This window comes from Ambystoma mexicanum, chromosome 4q (genome assembly GCF_040938575.1).
Source record: "Ambystoma mexicanum isolate Mex_15411 chromosome 4q, UKY_AmexF1_1, whole genome shotgun sequence".
Classification (NCBI taxonomy): domain Eukaryota; kingdom Metazoa; phylum Chordata; class Amphibia; order Caudata; family Ambystomatidae; genus Ambystoma; species Ambystoma mexicanum.
The window spans coordinates 992,902,230-992,927,522 of NC_090928.1; the positions used below are offsets into that span (position 1 = coordinate 992,902,230).

General features: G+C 46.7%; 1 protein-coding gene across 9 annotated transcripts in view; it reads left to right on the top strand.

The window, feature by feature from the left end:
• PROX1 (prospero homeobox 1) overlaps window positions 1-25,293 on the top strand; it is a 142,270-nt gene that overhangs the window by 34,827 nt on the left and 82,150 nt on the right. For 3 of the 9 annotated variants that reach the window (XM_069608553.1, XM_069608555.1, XM_069608554.1), the window contains exons 4-5: window positions 12,210-12,329; window positions 13,201-13,284. The exons of 2 other annotated variants lie outside the window; for them this stretch is intronic. In XM_069608553.1, the coding sequence (XP_069464654.1) occupies window positions 12,210-12,329; window positions 13,201-13,284 (204 nt within the window). The remainder of the gene's footprint in view (window positions 1-12,209; window positions 12,330-13,200; window positions 13,285-25,293) is intronic. 4 more of the 9 variants (XM_069608557.1, XM_069608559.1, XM_069608556.1 and 1 more) reach the window with 2 other exon arrangements.

Sequence of the window (25,293 nt, forward strand, 5' to 3'; positions counted from 1 at the left end):
GGTCAAAGAAGAAACCCTCGTGGTGGACAATGAAAAAGTGCAAAGCCAGCTCCAGCTTCCTTGCCCTTGGCAGCTGCAGCAACCGCTCCAAAACCACTTTGAGAGCATGCGTCACGAATCACCGGTGGGGGGGCAGACTTTCTCAGCATCTCAAAGAATGATGCTTGGGCTCTGGAGACAATAGCCCCACGTTACTGCCTTCCATATATAACGCAGACTCACAACAATCCACCGGGGAAACACTCTTTGGGGCTTCCAGATCCACTCCTTGTGCAGGAACTAATAACCCTGCTAGAGAAAGGTGCTATAGAACCAGTACCTGTAGCGTAGAGGAACAAGGGTTGGTATTCCCCATATTTTCTGATCCCTAAAAAGGACAGAGGACTGTGACCCATCTTGGACTTGAGATACTTGAACAAGTTCCTCAAGAAGGACACATTTAAGATGGTCACACTTTCTCAGATCCTTCAGGCCCTCGAGTTACAGGATTGGTTGGTATCATTGGAACTTCAGGATGCTTATCTTCATGTGCCAATCCATTACATGCACAGAAAATACCTGAGGTTTTCCGTTGGAGGCTCGCACTATCATTTTCGAGTCCTACCATTCGGGTTGACCTTCGCCCAGAGGGTCGTCACCAAACTGATGGTGGTGGTGGCAGCGCATCTCAGGAGTGGGGGGACTCATGTCTACCCCTACCTAGACGATTGGCTGATCAAGGCACGTTCTCCGAACAAGCTCTGGATCATCTCATAGTCACCTGTCATTCCCTTCACAGACTGGGCTTCTCTCTCAATTTCAAGAAGTCACAGATGACACCGTCCCAGCAGCTCCAGTACATCGGAGCTGTACTAGACACATCCTTGGGGAAGAGCTCGCCACCCAAGGCGAGGGCTCAAGACATTCTTCAGATGGTTACCAAATTTCAAACTGCCCAGAATCTTCAGGCTTTCGATTTCTTGAGGTTGCTCGGCCTCATGGCATCCTGCATTTTTCTGGTGCCAGAAGCCCGCCTGAGAATGAGATCCCTTCAATGGGCTCTAAGAAAACAATGGTCCCAATTCTCAGGAAACATGTTGGACCGACTTCAGGTTGCAACCAGGGTCTCACAGGATCTTCTGTGGTGGGCCTGCGAGGACAATATTCTGAAGGGAGAACATTTTTGGCAGCCATGGCCGGAGATTACAGTAGTGACGGATGCCTCACTCATGGGTGGGTAGCCCATGCCAACGGTCTGACAAGCAGCGGTCGTTGGTCTCCATCGGAGCCCAAACTACACATCAACCTTTTGGAGCTGAGGGCAATCAGACTAGCGCTGATGGCCTTTTTGCCCTCTGTTAGGGAAAAGAATGCCTGATAATGGCGGACAACACAGTGGCCATGCATTACCTCAACAAGAGAGGAGGTGTAGGGTTTCTACTACTGTGCAGGGAGCCAATGCAGCTCTGGTACTGGGCAATTCGAGAAGGAATCTCCCTATCAGCAGTTCACCTAGCCGGGGAGGAGAACACAATGGCGGACACTCTGAACAGGCAGAGCACAGTCTCCCACGACTGGGAGGTAGGTCAGCAAGTCCATCAAGAGATCTTCGCCCTTTTGGGGAACCCCTCAGGTGGACCTGTTCGCAACTGGAAGAAACCGAAAGTGCCAAAGGTATTGCTCAAGGGAATTTCCTCCGAGATGAGCTCTAGGAGACGCGTTTGTGGTGGGGGTTTCCACTTCTATACGCGTTCCCACCGATCCCCTTCATTCCTCAAGTAATCGGGAGGTTGAGATGGTTCGGAAGCCGCATGATCCTAATTGCCCAGATTGGGCCAGGAGAATGCGGTACCCGGACCTTCTGGATATGTCCATCGATCCTCCGATACGTCTTCCACAAAGAGAGGATCTTCTCTCGCAAGGGGAGGGACAGGTTCTCCATCCGGAGGTCAACACTCTCAACCTTCATGCGTGGTTTCTGAAAGGTTGAGATACAAGGATTGGGACCTCCCGGATGACGTAATGGAGGTGTTGCTTTCGGCAAGAAGACCAGCAACAAAATCTCTGAACCGATGCCGCTGGAACAAGTTTTGCGACTGGTGCAGGGAAAAGAATGTTGATCCTTTTCTATATTCCACTCCGGATGTGCTTTCTTTTCTCCTTTCATTAGCACAGAAAGGTCTTAATATTGGAACCGATAAAGGTTACCTGGCAGCGCTTTCCAAATTCAAGGGCTCTTCGCAAGAATTCTCTTACTTCAAAATTCCTTTTGTGATTCAATTTCTGAAAGGGCGCACAAACGCGTTCCCGCCTTCTACTTTTCAGATTCCAGTTTGGGATCTTAATTTGGTTCTAAAATTTCTAATGTGTGCCCCATTTGAACCCTTACACACATGCCCATTGAGGTTATTGACCTTCAAAACCATATTGTTGGTTGCATTGACATCTGCACGTAGAGTGAGAGAGTTGCAGGCAATCTCCTCCAGGCCACCCTATACCGTATTCCACAAGGACAGGGTTGTGTTGAGGGTAAAACCCTCCTTCCTACCTAAGGTGGTATCTGATTTTCATCTAAATCAAAAGATTGTTCTGCCAGCGTTTTACCCCCCCACCGCATCCCAGTAAAGAGGAAAAGAGGCTCCATAGATTGGACCTTAGAAGAGCTTTAAGCTGCTATATTTCTAGATTCTCCAAACTAAGATTGGATGACCAACTCTTTATTGGCTACATGGGAAGACAATGAGGACAAGCTATTTCCAAACAGACTTTGTCAAAGTGGATTCTACTTGGTGTCTCAGAATGTTACAAAATGGCAGGCAAGGAGCCGCCAGAGCGTTTGAGAGCTCATTCTACCAGAGGTATAGCCTCTTCTGCAGCCCTTCATAAGGGAGTACCAATTGGATCCATTTGTGATGCTGCAACATGGTCATCGTTGCATACGTTCACAAAGCATTATTGTCTGTATGCTTCCCATTCTCAGGATGTCGCCTTTGGTAAGGCGGTACTGTATTCGGCCTTATAAAAAGCTTACAATTCTAAATTCTCCTCCTTCCTCCTATTCTACATACTGCTTTGGAAGCCTATCAAAGATGAGGAATATGGTGGAGGACACAATCCATTCGAAGAACAAGTTACTTACCAACTGGTAACATTCTTTCGATTGGATGTTCCTCCAACTTATTCCTCATCGCCATCCCATCCTACCCCTCTGTAGAATTTCCCATGCTGTTACAGCTTTCGTTCTCGCATGGCTGACTACTACCTGCCTGTGATAACAGCCAACACTACGAGGAGGGGGGGGGGAACAGAACTGAGGGCAACGGGAGCCGTGTGTGCTACTTATACCACCCGATGACGTCAACCTCGACGGAGGCTTCCGAGGGACATCGACTCAACGACATCGACGCAGGACGCCCTCTGCCGAAAAAGTTTTCTGAAGCAGCCGAAGCTGGACGTGATTATTAAAGATGAGGAATGCGTTTGAGGAACATCCAATCGAAAGAACGTTACCAGTTGATAAGTGACTTGTTCTTGTCAGACAGTTGTCCCCTTATGCAAAAACTCCATGTTATGTGTCTGAACGTAGAAGAGTTACCCAAACAGCAGCAACCAGTTATTCTGTCAAGCAAATGTCAGGGGTGCTTTCTGTATGATACTTGTTGAGGTGGAATGATATTTAGTACTACAGAACACAAGGAATTATTTCTGTTCTGGACAGGAGAGGGCCCACATAACTCAAGGTGTCCAACAGCTGCATGCGAGCCTCACACTGTGTTAGGCAGTTATGTCTCTGGTAATTATTTTCACACTTTAAGTGTAACTAAAGTTTTCCTCTCTGAATGAGGACACTCAGGAGAAAACGGTTGCTCTTTCTATGTTGTTTAACTAAACTATGGATGAGGTTTGTCTTTTTATGCCTACCCCTTAAAGATGAAAATTTCTTTCCCACGCAATTTCAATTACAGCAAAAGCAAATAGGATTTTAATTAAAGCCACCCTTGCCTTTGCCAAGAATACAAGACCTTGGGTTGACTTGAGGTAGGATGAAATCCTCAGATAACCCAACAACCCAGGGGAACCTCCTAGAACTGTCACAAAATGCACTCTATTTATTTTGAAAACTGGGGCTCCAGAGTATGCGGTAGAGATATCTTAGACCTCACAACCTTGCTTTCTTTTATGTGGGTCTCTCCAGACCACCTTTGCAGATGGAAAATGTACTACAACCATCGCGCTGATGTAATGCCTAGTTGCCTTACAATAAGAAGAAGCATTAGTGGAACCAGTCACCGCATGATTAATAGTGGGGCATCTCATATAGACAGGTGATGATACAGAAATGCAAAACATGCAGTTGGACAAATACAGAGATTACAATTAACAGAAGGTACAGTATTTACACATATGTACGGGTAAATGGATGACAGGAAGGGCATTCGGTGTGGGAAAGATGATGTTATCAGATGATTCTTCCTGGGCAACAATGTTTTTCTTGGCAGTTTTAAATCCTGATAAAGTGGGAACGGACTTGATGTCTGACCACAGGAGTTCCATTGGAAAGAAGCAAAACCAGAGAACAAGCTAAAGTCGGATGTACAACAGGAGCAGAAGGAGCAGAGAGATAAGTAGATATTGAGCTCGCAGGGTATTGGAGTGAGCAGCGGGCGATAGAATTGGCCAGCTCATGTATTGATTTAAGGGCAAGTAGAATGATATTATTTAAGAGGGAGTGATTGCATATAGACAGCCACCAAACAAGGACACGGTGCACAGTGGTGGTTGAGGATTGAAGGAAGATTGAAGAAGGTGCAGATGGCAATGTTCAGTACCTTGATTATATAGTATATCTTTCTATATAGTGGCTGCAGAAATATGTTTTATTTGATTTAAAGCACTTGGCGGCGGGGCTAGAAATAGAAAAATCATTTTCTAGTACGTGGTCTCCCAACGCTCAAAATAGAAAAATGAATGTTTCCATCATGGTCAGGCATGACGCAAGAAATAAATAGTAAGTATTCTATGTTTCATACAAGGCTGGCCCGCAATGCAAATTCAACATAAAGAAAATACCACCACTGAGAGGCATAGTGCTAGAAATAAAAGAAATATGATTTTGGTGCAATGTTCGCCCACGATAGAAATATTTAATTTCTATTTCCAGGATGGGCAGGAGTTCCGCTCGAAAAAGTTTAACATGTCGCCTGGCTACATGAGGCCGGTGTGACACGACTGCAGAATGTTGGTGTTACTGGTAGGGTTCTGGAATGTTTTCAGTCCTTTTTGGAACTTTGTAAGCAATCTGTTTCCTTATCCTATTTGTATTCTTCTTCTACAGCTTATTCCTGTGGGGTTCCTCAGGGTTCTGCACTTTCCCCACTTCTTTTTAATATTTACGCTGAACCACTTACCTTTTTGATCACTCTATTGTTTTTTTTGCTCACGCAGATGACACTGAACTCCTTTTTCGGTTAGATCTTGAGTGTGACGGTACGGCTGACCATTTTGAAATCCTGCCTAGAGGCAGCAAAAAACTGGATGGGATCAAACTGGTTGAAATTAAATGGAGGAAAAACCGAGTCTTGCTGGTGGGGCTGCCCATTTCATCTTCACTATGGACCGTGGATTACTGGCCGGTTCATTTGGGGCTTTAGCAGCTTCAGCACTAGTAGTAAAAAATCTCGGGGTCAAGTTTTCTTCTTCGCTTTCTATGGAAGCGCAAGTTCGTTCATTATTTAGTGCCGGTTTTTTAAAGCTGAAACTACTAACGAAAGTATTGCCTTTCATTCCCTCCTGTTTTCAAACCTCGGTCACCGCTGCCCTGATCAACAGCAGCCTTGATTAGTGCAATGCAGTTCTGCTTGTGCAAACTGCATACTTACTTAACTGTCTCCAAGTGCTCCAAAACTCGACAGTACGTATTGTGAAAAACATCACGTTTGGCTCGCCAGTATCTTCAGCCCGACAGGGTTTACACTGGCTCCCAGTCAAGGCCTGTGTTACGTTTAAGGCACTCTGTGTCATCCATCATGCTTACCAGGGCATGGGGTGTCTAGCTTTGCAGGAAAAATGTGTTCCATACTGCCCTGGTCGTTCTTTACATTCGACCGCTCTGAACCTTTTTAATGTTCCCACTTACCGCCTAGAGCATTATGGTGGTAGGTCCTTCTCAGTTGAGGGCCCTAGATTATGGAACCCACTTCCACTCTCTGTAAAATTCAGGATTTTTATCTTTTTAAAGGACAATTGAAAACTTACCTTTTTCTCTAAATCTGTTGTGCAACCCTGTCTTGTTTGCATCCTAGTTCGCTGACGCCAAAGGTGGAAACTGCACTAAATAAAACGTTTGATTGGTTGAGATAGAAATAGTAGACATAGTATTTCTATTGCAGGTTCAGGTGAGCTCTTAAATCACACTTGAAATTCATTATGTGATTGGGGAGCCTGCGTTACTGGCATACATTCACAGGTCATCTGAATTTTACATTCTGTGCCCCCACAAATGAAGCTCGTCCCGGTCTACCATTCAGATGGCAAAGTGGGAATGTGCAATAGATTTGAAGAATGCCCGTTTCCACAATACCGTCCGAGGGCGCCCCTGGATATTGCTCAGTTTGCTTTTTGGGCACCCGTGCTCCTTGTTGACATTTATTTCTGAATGAAGCCAAAGGTTTTCACCAAATTTCTAGTAATGGTGGCATTTGGCTATTCTGCCAGAAGTATTAACGCCTGTTTAAACACTTGCCTTATAAAAGTCTCACCAACTGAGATAGTTTGGCCCAGACTGCCGGTAGTTCTGTGAACTCTCTCTGGTGCGGAATACTCAAGAATATGGCCCTGACCTCTATACAAATGCATGGTTCCTGATGAAAGGAGGATATGGTTCTATGCTTCCTTGGGCTGGAGCTAAGGGGTGTTATCGTTCTGCTAGGGAGATCATCTTTCATTCTCTCCTTCTATGGAATTATGGTACTGAACTCTGAAATATTTCATCTGAAATATCTAGTTCATAGTGTGCCAGCAAAGAGTGTAGCAATGGAAATCCTCTGACGACTTGATTATGCTCATCAGGAATGGAAACTGAACAACTCAGGTTTCTGGTGGATAGTTGCCTTCTGGAATCTTTCTTTCTTAGATGATTCTCTTGTGTCAGCATCCAGCATGAATGGCCTTCCTGCCCCACTTAAACTTGAGCCAGACTATCTGAAGTTCCTGAAGCAGCTCATGACCTTCCTTTTCTCTTCTGCTTTCTGTCTCTGCCTCCCCCGCTGACTTACCTGCTGACTTACCCATCTGCTGCTCTGACTGGTGGTTGCGTGGTACCCTCAGAGTACCACTGGGTACCAGGCTCCTCCTTGATCAGTCTCCCCCGCACTGCCTCCGGGCCTACCGCACATTTAGGTGCTGCATCTGTAACCCCTACAGTCCCCTGCCTCCTTTCACTTACCCAGAGACGCGCTGCCCTGTCTGCACTTACTCAGAGCAATGTTGCCCTGATTGCACTTCCCCCGCCATCTCCCTGCCACTCCCTTCCCCCTGCACTTGCACGATCAGAATGAGACAAGGCTTAGTAAGATCCTTTGTCTTGTCGCACCTACAACACTTGTGTACAGGCGCGTTACAAATGACATCTATTATATTATATTTCAACCGTTAGTGAAGCTTTAATGTTTGTGGCACTGGCAGGAAAATATGAGGCAACAATTGGCTCTAATTCAACTTTTTTTCCCCAAATGTATTTATTAGTTGTATGCAAAAATTCAGAAAACGTAATATTGGTGTGCCCACTTATACAAAAAACTCACATACAAGCCAAAAACAGCAATACAGAACATTCTCCTCCATTTACATAATCTTACCCTCCCCCTCTTATCCCGCAGCGTAAGTCCTCTGGCTGTGTGTAAACATCCACGGGGCTATGCCGCAGAGTTAAATGTCCATTACTGAATTTGGGGATCCCCAGTACTCGTTAACCTCCTAGCTCTACCCATTTTTCGTATCCACCGTTGTCACAGTCCAATGGGTATCTCCCTTCACAGTGGCTTCAAGTCCGGAGAGGTGGTAAGAACATGTAACAATTATACCCAATCAAATACACTACACCATTCTGATTCCAATTCTTGTTTCGTAGTATTTCCATCTCTGGCAATCTCCACCTGTTAATGTCTGTCATTCAGTGTTGGGGGAGCGGACCCCTGAAACCTTCCAGGATATCCCAATCCTCCTTTTTTGTAAATAACAATAAGAATTGTGTTATTTTCCTCCTGTGTTTCTCCTTTTTGCCTGTGGATATTGTCCCAAATAGACACACCTTGGACGTACATTCCAGTGAGCTCTGAAGCAAAGTGTTTATTCTATCCACCAACTCCCTCACGTAGGACTGATTGATTGCACACTCCCATACCATGTGCCAAAATCCTGCTGAATCCTGACCACATCTTAGACAGTTGTGAGGCAATTATATTGAATCAGTTTAATACAAGGATTTACGGATACCTTCTTCACATATTCCCATTCATTCCTCGTCTAAAATAGAGCAGCCCATAGCTCTTTCCCATTTGGTCTTTACTTTCAGAGACAATGAAAACAATCCTTTCCCTTCTACTATCCTGAGCAGAGCCTTTGCGAGTGACTTTGCATTGCAAAAATATATGTTGCACCGCTCTGTGAATCGGGGTGTTTGTTGGCAGTACAAAGTCACTTTGCACCACACTAAAAGTTCCATGAATTAGGCCTTAAGTGTTAGGGCCGATTTACAAAAGTGTTTTACAGTGGCGCAATCTCATCGAAAAAACGTTTGTAAATCAAGCCCTTAGTGTTGTTTAATTCAGAGTTGATTATCGCTACTAGAGCCAGGTTATTTAAGAGGAAGAAAGGCACTGTATGCCTATGACCACACACATGCATGTATCACAGTTCAGTGCCTGCACTTACTTGAAGAGCTAATGATATTTCAATATATATTTAGACACCTAGGTTGCAGGTAGGTGTATCCGACGATGGGGCCATTGGATAGAAAGAAAGGAAGTGGAAGATAATGGGCCTCATTACACGGAAGGCGGTAGCCATGCCTCTATTTGCGGCATGGCTACCCCCATTCCGTGTACCGGGTCCGGGTTCCTTGAATGAGGAATTACCGGGCCATTCCGACCTTGGAGGGCCCAGTAATTCCTCATTCAAGAAACCCAGACCCTGAACATCCCCATTCCCATTCGAGCCCCCATAGGGCTCAATGGGAATGGGGAGCATGCTAACAACGGGCCCGCTAATAACGGGTCAGACCATGCGTCCTTAGCGGGTCCAGCGAGCAGTACTCGTAATGAGGCGGTAAGGGGTTGACAGCTCCGGCACCTTTACCGGCGCTGTTAACCCCTTACCGCCAGGGTCGGAATGACCCCCAATGTGTATATGGATGCTTACTGTTAGCATACACCAAAGATCAGTGCATGATTTTATCAGGCATTTCTGACTAATTATCCAGGGGACTTTCTGCTCACCCCAGATCTGGCAGTTCTTATTAGTAGCCATTTAACTTTCAGTTCTTTCCCTGTGGACATCGTAGGGCTCTTGCTGCCAGAATCACTACTCACAAACAAGTGGTGGAATCCCCAAGAGAAGGAATTGAGGGGGAATGTGGAAGCCTAGTGCTCTGGCTCCAGCCCTTTACTGATATCCCCAACAGTGCAACAACACCTATTTATTTATGCAGCAGCAAGTTGGGGCAACATGCACTTATTTCAGAGCCCAGTGACACCCATTTTGCCTAACACAAATACTCTGCTGGAAATCACTGATATATTATTAGTCTATGTCAATTAAAAGAAAACATTACTTGTAACTTGCTTCTATAGACACCTCATCCACTAGCTGGTTTACAGAAACCCCATCTAATTTTTGCCCCCTAGTTAGATAGACCTCTATACGTTTGTGAATGTTTTCATACATATCAGAAGCTGGGAAAAAGCAGACCCTATTTTTGAGCAGGTGAGTGGTTTTGTCCCTATGAATGAACCTGGTGTGTCATTGGAGTCATTTGAGAAAAGAGAAATGATGTCGGTTCTGAAAATTAGTATGATTGTTAAATAGCTTCTCTGGAAGGGAGGTGAAAATCATTTGAACATCTGCATTGTTTGTAAATTACAAGATGTTTTGGGACGTTTTGTCCAAAGGATAATTGTTACCCGAAATCCACAAGCTGCTGACAATCCACAAGTTGAGCAGTAAGGATTATCTGCATTCTCAAATCGTCATATTCATGAGCTGTCCTCTACAACAAAACAGAAGGGCCAGCATTAAAATGACTTCTGTTGGTGGTTGCATGAACTTTCTGGTGAATGTTTGCAGGCTTCGAAGTCTCGATGTCTCTGCTTCCACTGATATTTGTTCCATTCATTTATTCTCAGATATGTTCATTCTCCCATGTATTAGCTAATCAGATGGTACTAATTCAAAAACATCATAGCAGTGATTTAAGTATTGGCCAAAATGTTTCAATGTTATGGCTTCACTTTGTTTATTGGTAATGAATTATACTTTTTTCAAACGTATAGAAAAACAGACACGTGGGGTTTTCTACAAATGTGTTTTATGAAGACCAATCTCTCTATAAATTCTTTAGGGCGTTCTTGGAGGTTGAAATGAGTGCTGTCTGCTTGCATACAGTAAACCCAGATTGAAGGCGTCTGTCCTGCTTGACTGTCAGGTCTTGGTCACACTGAGGAGGCAACATGCATGAGCCGCACTGGAGGCGGTACAGTTTATCCTTATGTAAACCAGAGTCTGAAAGCAAGGAGGATCATTGCCTCAAAAGGCATCCTTACTCATGTGTTTGCCTGGTTAAATCCATCCCCAAGAGAAGGATGAGGGTCGGGGTATGTACAGGTTCTTAATGTCCAGTGTATAGCCTGGAACATTTACTTCATTAAGTCCACACTTAAACCTCATATATACTAACAGGTGGGCACATACAGGAAGTATGTGTGCAACCTGGAACATGGAGGTTTCCACAAGAAGCAAAAGACTGCAAAGACTGCAAATAATGAAATTGATGTGTGCTAAACATAAAACAGTTCTGAGGAATTCAGAAGAACTCTAAATGTACTTGGCATCCACAATCAAAGGTACGGTGCAGTGAAAACCAATAACACTTTCACTGGTGCCTTTCAAAGTTAGCAGTTTGGGGGAGGGTGGGCCAGGCACACCCCAGAATGTTGGCCATCTGAGCCTGAATTTAATTATCCAAGCAACTTTCTGCTCACCTATAACTGGCAGTTCTTATTGAGAACCATAGAACTGTCCCTTCTTTCCAAGTGGACGTCTTAGATTTCAACCTGCATGTACTAATGAAACGACAATCCTCTTCACTCACAAACAAGTGGTGAAATCCCCAAGAGAAGGCTGCAGAAGGGAATTGAGAGGGGATGTGGATACCTGGTACCCTGGCTCCAGCCATTTATCGATGACCCCAAAAATGCCTCAACAGTGCTACAACACCTATTTAATTATATACAGAAAAGAAGCCATATTCACTAAGTAGACATCAGAAACCTAACACCTTTTCTCCGAGCAACCTATTGGACTAACATAAACTCCCTGGGGAAATGTGAAAAGCACAGCTGATTGTCGACAAGGAAGCAGGAGCCGGTGGCTTGTAAGTAGGCTACAGCCTGGCACAATTTGTCCCATTCCAGGGCCATGCAGGCGTCCCTTTTCCTGTATACAGCAACCCATACTCTGCGTCAGGAGGCGGTCTTGCCCCTAGTGGCAGCAGCGCTACCAACCCACCTGATGTTCTTAGTGGGTGGAGGGCCCTGACCACTGATGCAGGTGTGGCAGACATGGAAATTGGCACAGAGGAAAGTGGAGGGCAGGAGGTAAGGTGACGGCTTGAGGGAAAGTAAGAGACATTTGGATCTGGAGCTGTTTCACAAAGTATCCTTCTATTGGGAACATCCTGAAAGTATACTCGCTTGACCAACTGCCAATAATCTCATGATTAGAGTAGACTAATATTAGATTGAATTTATTCTTTCCGTTTAGATTTACCGCCTCCAGAACAGCTTCGAAGCGCATGATACAGCCTAGTCAGTTGCTCTGCAAGTGCCATCACGTCACAGGAGATGCATTGCAATCAGGGTTTACTGGTTTAGCCCGTTCTAATGGTTTGTGTCAAAGTGTGAAATGGTTCGCCTAAAGAATGCCACATAAGATCATTTTTTTAACATGGAAAACAGGTGATATCCAGGAACCACGAATTGAAATACCCGCACTCCTCACCAGTGACGTCACTTACAGAGCAACCGGACAGGAACAGAAGAGACTTTGAAAACCAAACATCGAGGTTTCCCTTTAAAGTAGATGGATTTTTTATTTATTCCATGTGTTTTTTTGTACTAAAATCGTTATTATTTAAAGTATATTATTACCTAAATGGCACTTTGTTATAAAAAAAATGCATATTTTGCTTTGCAAGACAAAGAATAACATTTTGAAAGATATATGTATGGGGAGTGGGTCAGGTTTCGCCGCTCACATAAAAACCTCTAATTAGATTTTTTCAAATTATTCTCCTGTATTTATTTCTGCAATGAATATGGGTATTTGGACCTGTTTGTTTGTATAATCACTAAGCAATACTTAGATTGTGTTGCATGGTATTCCAACACTGTCTTTGGCACATTCACCTAAACACAGTACATGCTAGATTTCCAAATAATGTAGTGATACCCTCCCCATTGACATTGAACCCATAACAAAACTGGCTGTGGAATACCCTGGAGCCTTCACCTACCTGCCACTCTCATCCTTCAACTAAAATGTGCAGCTCGCTGCCACTCTGCCATAGGGAGAACCTACGCTATTGTTATATGTATAAATGTCACCTGTCGTAATATTCAGTGTTTCCCTCAACTTTCGAATGAAGGGTGTAAAATGCCTCAAAATCGTTTCGGACTCCTTAAGAAATACAGAAGAAAATGTGTCCACGCACCCACCGAACTGTGCATTAATAAATCGTTTTGATGATGTGTAAGCATATACTGCTGTTAAGCTAGTAGCTAGTCTCTTGGAAAATGTGCATGTTGTGAGGCAATGCCCTTATTTATTGATGAGGAGCATGAGGTGCCTGAAATAAATGTCCCACCACCTCAACATACATAGAAACACTGAAACTGCTTTCATGTTCCCAGAAATCAGCGAAATAGTGTGGTTCTCTTTTTGTTTCAGGAGTTCACAGATGTGTTGTCTCAACGGACTGTGTTTAAGAAGGTCTCTACAGAGACAGCTTTGTCTGCTGCAGCACATTCTACAGTAAGGGCAATTCTCATATTCCAAGCCGCGCCATAGTGATGTAGCCTACCAAAGTGAATCCAGTGGCAAGCACAATTGTTCCTTTGCGGCTCCTTGGCCATACGGGCACTTGCAACACATTCTTTTTCCTCATAATGATGTTATGCTGGTGATAACACCTACACATGAGACATGCTTGGGAGATCTCAGTGATGGACTCAACCATATAGAAACACACCTCCTGGTTTTCATGCACAGACCCAAAATGCCAAGGCCTATTGTTTTCTCATGTGTGACTCTGGGCCTCATTACGACCCTGGCGGAAATCGTGGTGCAAAATGCACCATGGAGCACGGCGGAAAGCTGCCGATAGCGCCATGGGGGTTGGCGGATTTACCGCCCCATTCCGACCTTGGCGGGGCGGTAAATCCCCATTCCCCATTTTACCCTTCCCCATTCCCATTTTTGCCCCATAGGGTATAATGGGAGTGGGGAAGGCGTTAATTACGCCACCGTAAAATACGGTGGCGTAATTAACAACAAGGTCCCGTAGCGCCATGGATTTCTCCGCCCGGAAAAACCAGGCGGAAAGCGCTCCATGGCGCTACGGGAACTCGTAGTAGGGCGGACGGGTCCGCCGCGAATTCCGCTGGCGTAAACCCACTCCGCCAGGGTCGTAATGAGGCCCTCTGTCTTTTAATGGCAGTCTAGTCTGAAATTAGTATGACTGTTTTGCTTGCTCCACAAAGAGCCAGCTAACATACTGGACATGTTTTTCTTTTGCATCACCAAAAAGAAAAACTGGTAAATAAGTGGCAAATACAATCTCCCAGGCACACCCAATCAATCAGATTAACTACCAGTTAAAATAAACGGGAATTTAACTGGCTTTTCCTTCACGTGTGCACAAATAATGATTCTCTACAGATTAGTGGTAGCCATTGATAATATTTAATACAAAATATTGTAGTGCACAAACGTGGCAATATTCTCGCAAGAAAAAAAAATCTGTTGAATTTAATCTTTGTCAAATAACGTCCCGGGAAAAGTTGCAAACGATTGTGCCAAGATAGATTTGTGCTAAGGTAGAATTTTGCCTGGACAATCCCCCAAAAGAGAATTCCCCTGCAGAAAGCTGCAGCACAAGATGATCCGGTGAGCCACACTGTGACGAATCAACTTCCGGGGTACCATTGGTCCAGAGATGAATATCAATTTCTAAAACCTCAATCAGCCCCACACCTCTAGAACACCAGAAGGGATTCAAAACGATTGGAAACACAAGCAAATTATAAACCCCATTGTCCAGTTTTGGTAACTTGGTGGACAGAACGGCAGGCTGCATGGTCGTGGATCGTTAGTTGCAACACAGCGAAAATACAATTATTACCCAATGATAAAAGGGACTGTCCAGTCAAGGTTGTATACAAATATCTATTTTCTCCAGCATGGGGTCTCACATGGATTCACATGCTCATGAATATTCCCGTCGTCAGGTTGGGAATCCTTGGTAAAAGAAAAAACAGTTTCACTTTAGCTTGAAAACTGTATTTCGCCTCTAAACCAATCACTGTCCCTCGGGTCATACTGCCCTGTCAAATGACAGTCCTCTCCCTAAGCTCCACCCCTGAAGACTATCTTCAGATTTTTATTGCACGGTGCAGTATTGGGAGTCCTCTTAGGGCTCGCTGAGCTATTTTCTCATGTTTCAGGTTTTCGGCAAATTTTTGTGACGTTTTTGACCGATTTTTGTCTAATCGTTCGACCGCACTACATCGCAGATCTTTCATTGAGTTTTGAGAAGGCCTGGGCTTGGGCCTACTTTACGCCTTTCCAGCATGACGGCCTACTTCGCGTCTTTCCACCATGACGAGGAGAAGAGATGCCTCTTCAAACTCTGCGCAAATTTTTAATTGAGGAACGTGTACGTCGAAGATCGACACCATGGGCCTCATTACGAGGTGGGCGGAATGGGTTTAACGGCACCGGTAAACCCATTCCGCCTTATTACGAGGTTCCCTTGCGAGACCCACTCAGAACGTCTGGTCAGACCATTAACGTTATTAGCTCCATCCCCATTCCCATTCAGCCCTATGGGGGCTAGAATGAGAATGGGGATGGGTTTTTTGAATGAGGAATTACCGGGTCCTCCAAGGTTGGAATGACCCGGTAATTTCTCATTCAAGGAACCCGGACACGATTTTGGAGGCAGCCATGGCTACCTCCAAACTCGTAATGAGGCCCCATAATGTCTGTATTGCCTGTATCCGGACCATGATGAGGAGGGATGCCAAGGTCTGCCGTGGATTTTCACAAAAGACAAAGAAGGATCACTACAGCAGGCTGACAGCATAGCTCAAATCGGGCAAGGCCTCTGACTGCTTCCGAGCGTGGTCCTGCTTTCCCCAGGACCGGCTGGTCCCATGAACAAACTCCCTCAGAAAAGAGTTTGTGATCCTTTGAAGATGCCCCACTCTCGGGGGTCCAAAACAAGGCAAGCCTGAACTTCCTTGATCCCACTGGATTTGCTGCTGCTACGGGTCCCAGCTCGGGAAGTACAAAGTCTCCATCACCAACAGCTTCTATGGTGAGCCTACCAGTGAAGGGCACTCCCTCTAAGAGAAAGTCCTTGACTCCTTCGAAACTCTGCTTACCATCCATCGGCAGACAAGGTGGCGAAGGAGAGATCCAAAGGTGGCTCTTTGCTGCCCCCCTCGGCGACACCATCGACAGCTAAACCGTCCAAAACAATTTTGTCATCAACAGTCATGACAACGTCAACGAAGGCTCCTGCTGCCACCCCATTGATGACCTTGTCAATGACCACTACTTCTTCATCACAAGAGGGGCTGGCCACAAAGGTGTCCACTGTCCACAGTCACGGTGGCGGCCACCTCGCAGGTGTCCTTACCGCCACGGTGGGAAGCAGCTGCCGCTGCTCTTGCAAAGGCCCATGGAATCGGGACAGCAGCTGCTCCTCCCCAGAAGTCTTCAGAGAGGGGAAAGGGTAAAACTCCTACAGACCCTAAGAAGGGTCTTGAACCACGGATTGCCCCGGTGAGACCATTACAGATTCATATGAGCTCCGATGAGGGTAAAGACAATCAGCCTGAAGACTATTATTCAGACCATAAAGCGGGTCAGGGACCTGTGTCTGTAGGTGGGTCACCACAAGGTGAGCCCGGTTGCACCTTGCCAGAAAAGGCGCACCAGTCCGGAGCCTCCACCTCTCATTCTTTTCACGACGAAGCCCAGGGACATGTCATTGGAAATTCTGACCACGCTGCACACACTTGTATCATAAATTCACACTGGGCCCTGCTCTGTCTTGGAGTCCCGCAAGACCGCTTCCCGGAAGACCTTCCCAGCACAAGTGCAGGTCAAAGGACCCTGCTGGTCAAAGACGTCAACTGACACCACCGCCTCCACCTCGGGACTTGACCCCGATGGGGCATCCTGCCATGTGCATGGATACGGCAGCTACAGCGACGGACACAGACGAAGCCGATGACTTCGTACCAGCTGACGGGGAACCATTGGGCACAGATGAACCGCACAGGGCCTCTCCACCGGATGAGGTTGGCTTCTTTTATGCGATGATGTCCAGGGCCTCAGAACATTTCCAACTGGTGCCCGAGGAGAGATAAAAGAAGGCTTCCTTTAACAACATCGTGAGTCCAGACGGAAAGACCATCCTGCCCATCCCCTTGCTGGCACCATCTGGGATGAGGGTCTAGCCCTAATGAAGAAACCGAGCACCGCTCTACCCAAGCAGGACAGGCTCGAGAAGAAATACAGAGTTCTGGACTCGGCCCCCAAGTGCCTCAGGTCCCAACCTTCACCTGACTCTGTGGGATCGTCATCCTCGTTCATGGTGCCTCCGGACCAGGAGAGGAAGAAGCTGGACATTATGGGGAAAATGATCATCTATTCTGCTGCCAGCACCATTAAGGCCACTAATGTCCTGGCCATTTTGCCCCACTATCATCGGGAACTATGGTATAAACTGGGCCCTATTTTGTATTTGTATTTATTTAGTATTTATATAGGGCCTTAAGCTAAGGCGCTGTACAGAGGAAGAGCGGTACAATAAAATGAATAACAATAACAGTAATAAAACAATCTGCCATAGTAACCAGAAAAGAGCAAGTGGAATTTCAGCGATTTACAGAATACAGAATAAACAGAGATAGAGTGAAGGGAATAAGGAAGAACATTCCAGTGAAGAGGGGCTAAGAGAGAAAAGGATAGAAAGCGAGACTGAGCACAGGGAGGACGTGGGGCTACAAGACAAAATTGAGAAGAAGAACAAAGAGGTGGGGAAGGAGTGTAAATTGAAACCAGAGAAGAAAGATAGTCAGGTGCAATACCGTGGAGGGACTTCAAAACAAGACATAAGAAATTAAATTTGTGATGAAAATGAAAAGAGTAGAAAGGGAAGAGGAAATAGAACCATGAAAAGGGAGCACACAGATGGAGGCGTTAAGAACAGATTTCAGAGGAGCAAGACGAGTGAGCGGAAGACCAAAGAGAGTAGTAGAACAGTAAAAGAGTCTGAAGAAAATCAAAGAGGATATCAACAATTTTGTGAGATGAAAGGTAAGAAAGGGACGAGGTTTACGGATGTTGTACAAGTGAAAGCAACAGGCACGGGAGGACAGAAAGATATGATGAGTAAAGGATAGAGCAGAGTCAAGGTGAAGGCCCAGATGACGAGCAGTGAGATAAATAGGAAGATGGGATGGGGGAATGAAACAAAAGAAGGAAAAGTGGGGAAAGGATGAATATTAGCTGTTAAAAGAGAACCTTGGTTTTAGCCACATTAAGAGTAAGATAGTGGGTCGACAACCAAGATTTGATGGCTAGTAAACAAGCTGAGAGTTGGTGGTGAATATCAGAAGAAAAGAACAGGAAAAGCTGAGCATCATCAGCATGAAAGTGATGTGATGGACCGAATGAGGAAATAACCGCAGCGAGAAGGGAAGTGTAGAGAGAAAGCTGAAAAGGACACAGAACAGACCCTTGTGGGACGCCATGGTCAAGCTGAAAAGTGTCAGATGTTTTACCGGCCCAGGACACTAAAAAGGTCCTTTGGGACAGGTGTGATTGAAACCAGGGAAGAACAGAACCAGAGAAACCAAGAGATGAAAGAGAAGCCATTTCAACTCCTGCTCATACTCATCATTCCTGCGTGACCGTGACAAATCTGCTATCCAGACCTGATAAGTCTGTCAGTGGCTCCGTCCATCAGGCTGCCATTACTTCCCGATCTTCTCTCCAGAGAGGGAGGGGTGATTCTGCACCAGGATCCAGCATCGTTGAACCTCAGGGCTTGGCTCCTGCAGCCTTAGAATTTGCTCATTGTTATTTACCTGCAGAGTGTAAAGGCATGTTGGCCAAGGCCAGAGCCTCTTGAACGTTGATGTGCTGCGGCCTTAAGTGGAAGCGTTTCTCCGTTTGATGCCGGGCTCAGAAGATTACCCCTCTGTATGTCACAACCCTGCAGCTCCTACCATACCTGCTCTCCTTGGCCAAGGCTCGACTGGCTCATGCTTCTATCAGGGTGGACCTGGCCACTGCATCCCGTTACACCAGGACAGCAGGTACGCCTTCCATGTGGTCGAACAGACTCGTCAAGCAGTTCCTCAAAGGCCTCTCCAGGACTTTTCCCCTGGTGAAGGCTCCTGCTCCAACTTGGAAACTCAATGTAGTCTAACCTAAACTCATGGGGCGCCCCTTGAGCCGGTGCATCAAGCCCCGCTCAAGTTTCTTTCGTGGAAGATGGCTTTCCTCATGGTGATCACCTCGGCTAGGCGGGCCGGGGAGATCCAGGCTCTATCTTGCAAGCGGACGTACTTGTCCTTCCACGCCTCAAAGGTGGTACTCTGTACACACCCCACCTTTATGCCGAAGGTGCCATCGGCTTTCACCTCAACAAGTCTTTGGTGTTGCCTGTCTTCTTCCTGAATCCATCATCGCCAGCGGAGAGGGTCTTGCATTTGCTAGACGTTACTCATGCCTTGAAGTTTTATGTGGCACGCTCGAAGGGGTTTTGGAAGACTTCTCAATCGTTTGTCAATTTTGGACCTGTGAATCATATGAAGCCCTTGTCGAAGGCTTCCATCTCCAGATGACTCTCTGGCTGCATCATGCACTCTCATCGGCTGGCTAACAGACCCATTCCAGACCGGCTGAGAGCCCATTCTACCTGAGCCTTCGAAGCAACAACAGCGTTTCTCTCTGGTTGCCCCTGGTTGACATCTGCAGGACTGCTACGTGGAGGTCCACGCACACCTTCGCGAGGTTCTACTGCGTTGACAGGGATTTCAGGGAGCAGTCCTGGGTCAGCCAAGCGGTGCTACATGACCTGTTCACTTGAGGTGAGTCTGTTCCAGGGGTGAGTGTTTTTACTTCTGTTGAGCCTTCCCCCCTCCAGTGGTTGTGTATGTGCACTCCTGTGTAATTTTATTTATGAGCATGTAAATCCATGCCAGACCCCATGCTGGAGAAGGAACAAGTTACTTCACTGCAAATCCTGTTCTCCAGCATGGGTCTGGCGTGGATTCACATGCGAACCCTCCCGCATTCCCCTCTGCAGCTTTTCTTAGTTCATACTGCCACTTTACGTGCTACCAAATCTGAAGATGGCCTCTAGGGTTAGCGCTTTGGGAGAGGACTATCATTGGACGGGGGCAGTATGACCCGAAGGACAGTGATTGGTTTACAGCAGAAATACAGGTTTCAAGCTAAAGTGAAACTGTTTTTTCATTTAGAGAAGATTCCCAGCCTGACGACAGGGAATATTCATGAGCATGTGAATCCATGCCAGACCCATGCTGGAGAACAGGAGTTATCGGTAAGAAACGTGTTAATTATTAACACAACAGAGTGTTAGCACAATATGAAATACAACCCAACCTTGAAAAGGAATGCAGAGGACAGACAGTTTCAAGAAGGAAAGGGGGTGCACTATGGATACTGACAGGCGGGTAGTTGGTAAAGTTATTAATCACTATAGTTCAAGGATACTTGGTTTCTTGGTTTCAGCACAAAGGGAGCAATGAGCCGTAAAATGTCACTAGAGGCCACTGGGGAAGGGCCAGGGGACAGAACCACAATGTACATTGTGCTTGTAGAAGTTCTTGGTGCTCGACAGTGTCAGGTCGGTTTCAGGGCAGTTTTCAAGATGGTAGACAGCTGCGGGTATCAGGCGGCAGGCATATTGGCGAGCAAGGCTGGATGAATGGCTGGGGTTGGCCTATACGGATGCTCGGAATCAGGAAACATCTCAGTGCAGGTTGGCAGGTCTGAAGCACTGGTCAAGGCATCTCAAGACGACGTGAGCGACTGCAGTTGAACAACAATAATCGGTGCAGTCGATTGCAGCTCGAGGGGATCGACTGGCTAGAAAATGTCCTTTTAGACGAATGCTGGTTGATGCTTGTCGATGCACTCTTCCTAGCTTCTTTACTGGGCTTGTGTCATCCTTTAAGGCGGACAGCCCAAAGTTGAGGAGAATGTTGCAGGCAGCGGCCATGTCCTTGGTTTGGTTCAGAGACTCTCTGACACTTCCTACCTAGGAAGCTTGCTGCAGAGCCTAGTATCTTCCTCTGTTCCCTGGGAGATGTTTAGGGGAGTGATCTTGCCTCTCTCTTGGAAATCCTGGCCTCTCTTCACTGGCGGAAGCTGTAAGGCAGACTGTACCTTCAGCCAGGCTCCAATGCTGAGTTCTTCGTGTTACTCCTTGCAAAGGCTTTAGATGATCTGCCAATAGAGGGTCTCGACCCACTTTTAAAGCCAAACGGCCCCAGTGATTGCAGTAGGCTAAGCGTACCTTAATGAACCAATCCTGGGTCCCCACCAACAATCTCCTGTATTCATGAGGTCATAACCAGAGTGCTTTGCAAAAGAAAAGGTAAAGGGATGAAAATGTGTAATACTTATTCCCACCCACCTTCCTGTCTGTTGTGGATCAAAGAGTATCTCTGGTTAATGGAGCTCTCTGTGGTTCCTGATTAAAGTGGCAGGTCTCCCTTGAAGCTGCGGTGAGACCAGACTTTCGGTCACTGCCAAACCACAAACTGGTACCTCCAGAATGGGGTGCCCCTGTGGGGATGACTACTGTAATCAACTTTCCCCGACATGACAGTTCACTGAGAGATGGGAGCTGGTTTCAGGTTGACACAGTGCATATCAAAGGTTGTTGGGGTTTTCCTGTCCTTTTTTAGTCCTGCAACCAGGCCCTCCGTGGGCCTGTTTGAATTAACTCTGATTAGTATGCAGAGCTACCACCAGCAGCCAACAAAGGAAAGGGTAGATCCATGGAGCCTTTGTCAGTTAATTAGGCTGGCCATGGCAGGAGGAAGTGTTTGCCTTGCCCATCCTGAGATGCCTTGATGTACTCTTGGCTGTCATATTCCAACTAAATATGGCAGGGGGCGGCACCTGTACACTGTATCCACCCAGAGTACACAGGTCTATGTGTATGTCATGCGGTGAGCATAGGAAAATGTGTGCAGATTAGCCCCCCACGCATTTTCCAGAGGTTGATCTACTATCATTCAATTACATTTAAAATTTCAAAAAAATCCCAGGCGAGCGCACACCCACCGTGCAGAAGTTCTGATATAAGTGGTGTCCTAATTCACTTCAAATAATTCTACATCCCCTTTTAAACATCAGTTCATGATGTGGTCTTAGTGTGCAACTGTCATCAAAGTAGCATCAATCCTCAATCATCTGTATCCATCATTATAGGTTACTGGTTGCCCATGAGAAAGCCCAATACTCAAAGACTATGGGCCTCATTACACGGTAGGCGGTGAACCATGGCGCAATTAGCGGCATGGTTCATGCCGGTAAAATACCGGCACCGCCTTGGTGGAAAGGGGAATTACCGCCCCATTCCAAGGTTGGAGGGGCGGTAATTCCCCCTTCCACCATTGCCCTTCCCCATTCCCATTTTTGCCCCATAGGGCATAATAGGAATGGGGAAGGCGCTAATTACGGCACCGCAAATTGCGGTACCGTAATTAGCTCCCTGGGTCCCTTTGCGGGTTGGTTTTTAACGCCTGCAAAAAGCAGGCGTTAAGATCCCCAACCCGCAAAGGGACCGCGTAGTAAGGCGGTAAGGATTTACCGGTACCGGTAAAATACCGGTACCGGTAAACCCTTACCGCCTACCGTGTAATGAGGCCCAGTAGTGATGTACACTCAGAAAAAGCTTTTGGTGGTGCCACAATTTATGTTGAGGGTGATTCATGGCTTCTTCTGTCATGGCCGGTGCTGGGGCCTGGTATAGGCCTCCGCCCATTCAGAGACGTTTTCACTTGTCACCAACACCCAGCATGTTGAGGTTCATGGTGGCTTATTGGAGAACGACTACCTGCCCACCAGATATCATTATATCCTCAAAGACATTTATTTGAAAACACTGGAAGGTAGCACTGGTTCCATACTGGGCTCAAACCATTTTGCATGTTTTCACTATGATATGTAACAATGTATTCTTTTAGAGCACTTGCTCTGTCATCGAATTACATATCCACAAGGTTATTATAAAGGGCACCAATGCCCATAGTACATAATTTGCATCCAGAGCTGTTGTGCGTCGGGTACGGAAGGAATGCCTCTGTATTTAGTACACATTTACCACGGGTGCCTCATTGTTAAATTACATTACCTTCAAATGTCATGTCTGTAGGCTTGGTGTCTCTCCAACCCTCTTGTTGACTCTCTCCACCATCTACATGACCACTGGCCCGGTCTCCTTCTTCCTCTCGGAGTGGTCTGACCTCACCTCTTCTATTCTTGCCTCCACCTCCAAGCTTCTCCTCCTCAGAGATATCAATATTCACCTTGACTCTCCTGATTCGTCCAGTGGTCTCTTCCGCAACCTCTGTCACTTTCTTTCCCTTACCATTGATCCCTAGGTTCGGACGCACTCATCCGGACATACCTTAAATGCTCTCATCTCAGCAGACATCCCTATCTCCAACCCTCTTACTACAAGTCTCTACTGGTCTGACCATGCCCTCTTGTCCTCTCACCTGGATCTCTTAGGTCCCCCTGCTAAGCCTTTGCCCGAACTGCCAGACTCCTTCTCCGCCATTCGACCTATGAAGCGAGTGTCAGTTGCTGCTTTTGCCGCCACTTTCATTCCCCCTCCCACTTCTGCCACAGACTCCCACGCTGACTCTGCCCTTGCTAATCTTCACCTCTCTATCACCAACACCCTTGACATCCTTGCCCCAGTCATGAGGATTCACATTAAGCCTGCCTCCAAGCGCAACACCTGGTATGACTCCGACCATGCCTCTCTGAAGCGCAAGTGCAGAGTGGCTGAGAGTTAATGGCGGGTATCAGGCACATCCTCTGACAGACTGGCCTGCCGCCTGCCCCAAAGGCAATTCAAACTCTCCCTCCGCTCGAAGAAGAGGGCCCATATCCAAGCCAGCATCTTTGGGGCCACTAACAGAATGGGCGAAATGTTTAAAATCTGCAAGGAACTCGCCAATCCTACTGCAGTTTCCACTTCTCGCCCGCCATCCCTGACCCTCTGTGCTTCACTGGTCTCTTAATTCTTAACCAAAACTCAGGACATCGTGTCCTCACTCTCTTCTACTCCCCTTCCTCCTCCCTGCGCAGTTCTCAGGCCACCCTTGGCCCCCCTGTCCCCTTCCATCATTCTCTCCTCTTTCTCACCCATAGCACCGGATGAGGTTTCTAGACAAGTCCGCTCTATGAAAGTCTCCTCCAAACAGGTGCTTCCCTGCTCCTCCAAAGCTATCAAGGACAACATGGCCTCCTTTGTGCCAGCCTTGGCTGGTTTCAGTAATCACTCCTTTGCAACTGGCTCCTTCCTGCTACCCCTCATGCTCTCCCATGTGCATCCTCTCCCCAAAAAGGCCCCTGACAGTCCCTCCTGCCAGCTAACTACAGCCCCATCTCCATTACCCTATTCCTGGGCAAACTCCTGGAAAAGCTTGTCATCTTCCAACTGATCCAACACACTGAATCTATTGGTTGTCTCCACGAACATCAGTCTGGCTTCAGGGAAGCCAGAGGCACAGAAACTGCTCTACTGAACACCTGTGATGATTTGCTCTCAAATCTGAATTCCAACTCTCCACCCGTACTTATCCTCCTGGATCTTTCCTCTGCCTTTGGCATGGTCAGTCATGCCACCCTGTTAAATCGGGTCTGTGACACTGTTGGAATCACGAGCCTGGCATTGCACTGGTTGACCTTCTTCCTCTCTGACCAACCTTCCCAGGTTCAACTGTGCCCTTTTCTCTCCCCTACCACACTCCCTTCTCGCCGTGACTCTTCAACATCTACCGTGCCCCACTGTCTCACCTGATCACTTCCTTCTCTCCACACTTCCAGTGTTATACAGATGATACGCAGCTCTACTGCCTCCTCTTACTCCTCTCCCATCCCTGGCTGACTGCCATTCAGGCATGGTGTGCTGTCAATTTTCTCTGCTTTAATGCCATTAAGACTGAGATCTTCTCATTGGGACCCCTGCTCCCTCCTATCCTCTGGCCGCCCTCTATGGGTCCCCTCCCCTCACCCTCTTGTGAGGCAAAGAACCTTGAGGTCAACTTTGACTCCTCTCTCTCCTTCTCTCCTAACATCGCAGACCTTGCCAATAAGGCCCACAATCGGCTGCACCTCCTCAGAGGCATTCTCCCTTTCCTCACCTTTCCCCAGAAACTCAATGTCTCCAGAGCTCTGGTTCTCTCTAGACTGTGCAACTGCAACAGCCTCTTCCTCAATCTCCCTTTACCCTCTCTTTGCCCCCTTCAACTAATCCAGAACAGGACTGCAAGACTTATCCTTGGCCTCAAGCTCAGAGACCACATCTCTCCAGCCCTAAAATCTCTTCACTGGCTTCCGGTTGCTGTTAGGCTCAAATTCAAGACCATTTGCATCATCCACAAAGCTTTCTGGGGCTGGGACCCCGCTACATCCAACTCCCTCTCCCTAAATACCTCCCTGCTGGTGCCCTTCGGTCCTCTAGATCCA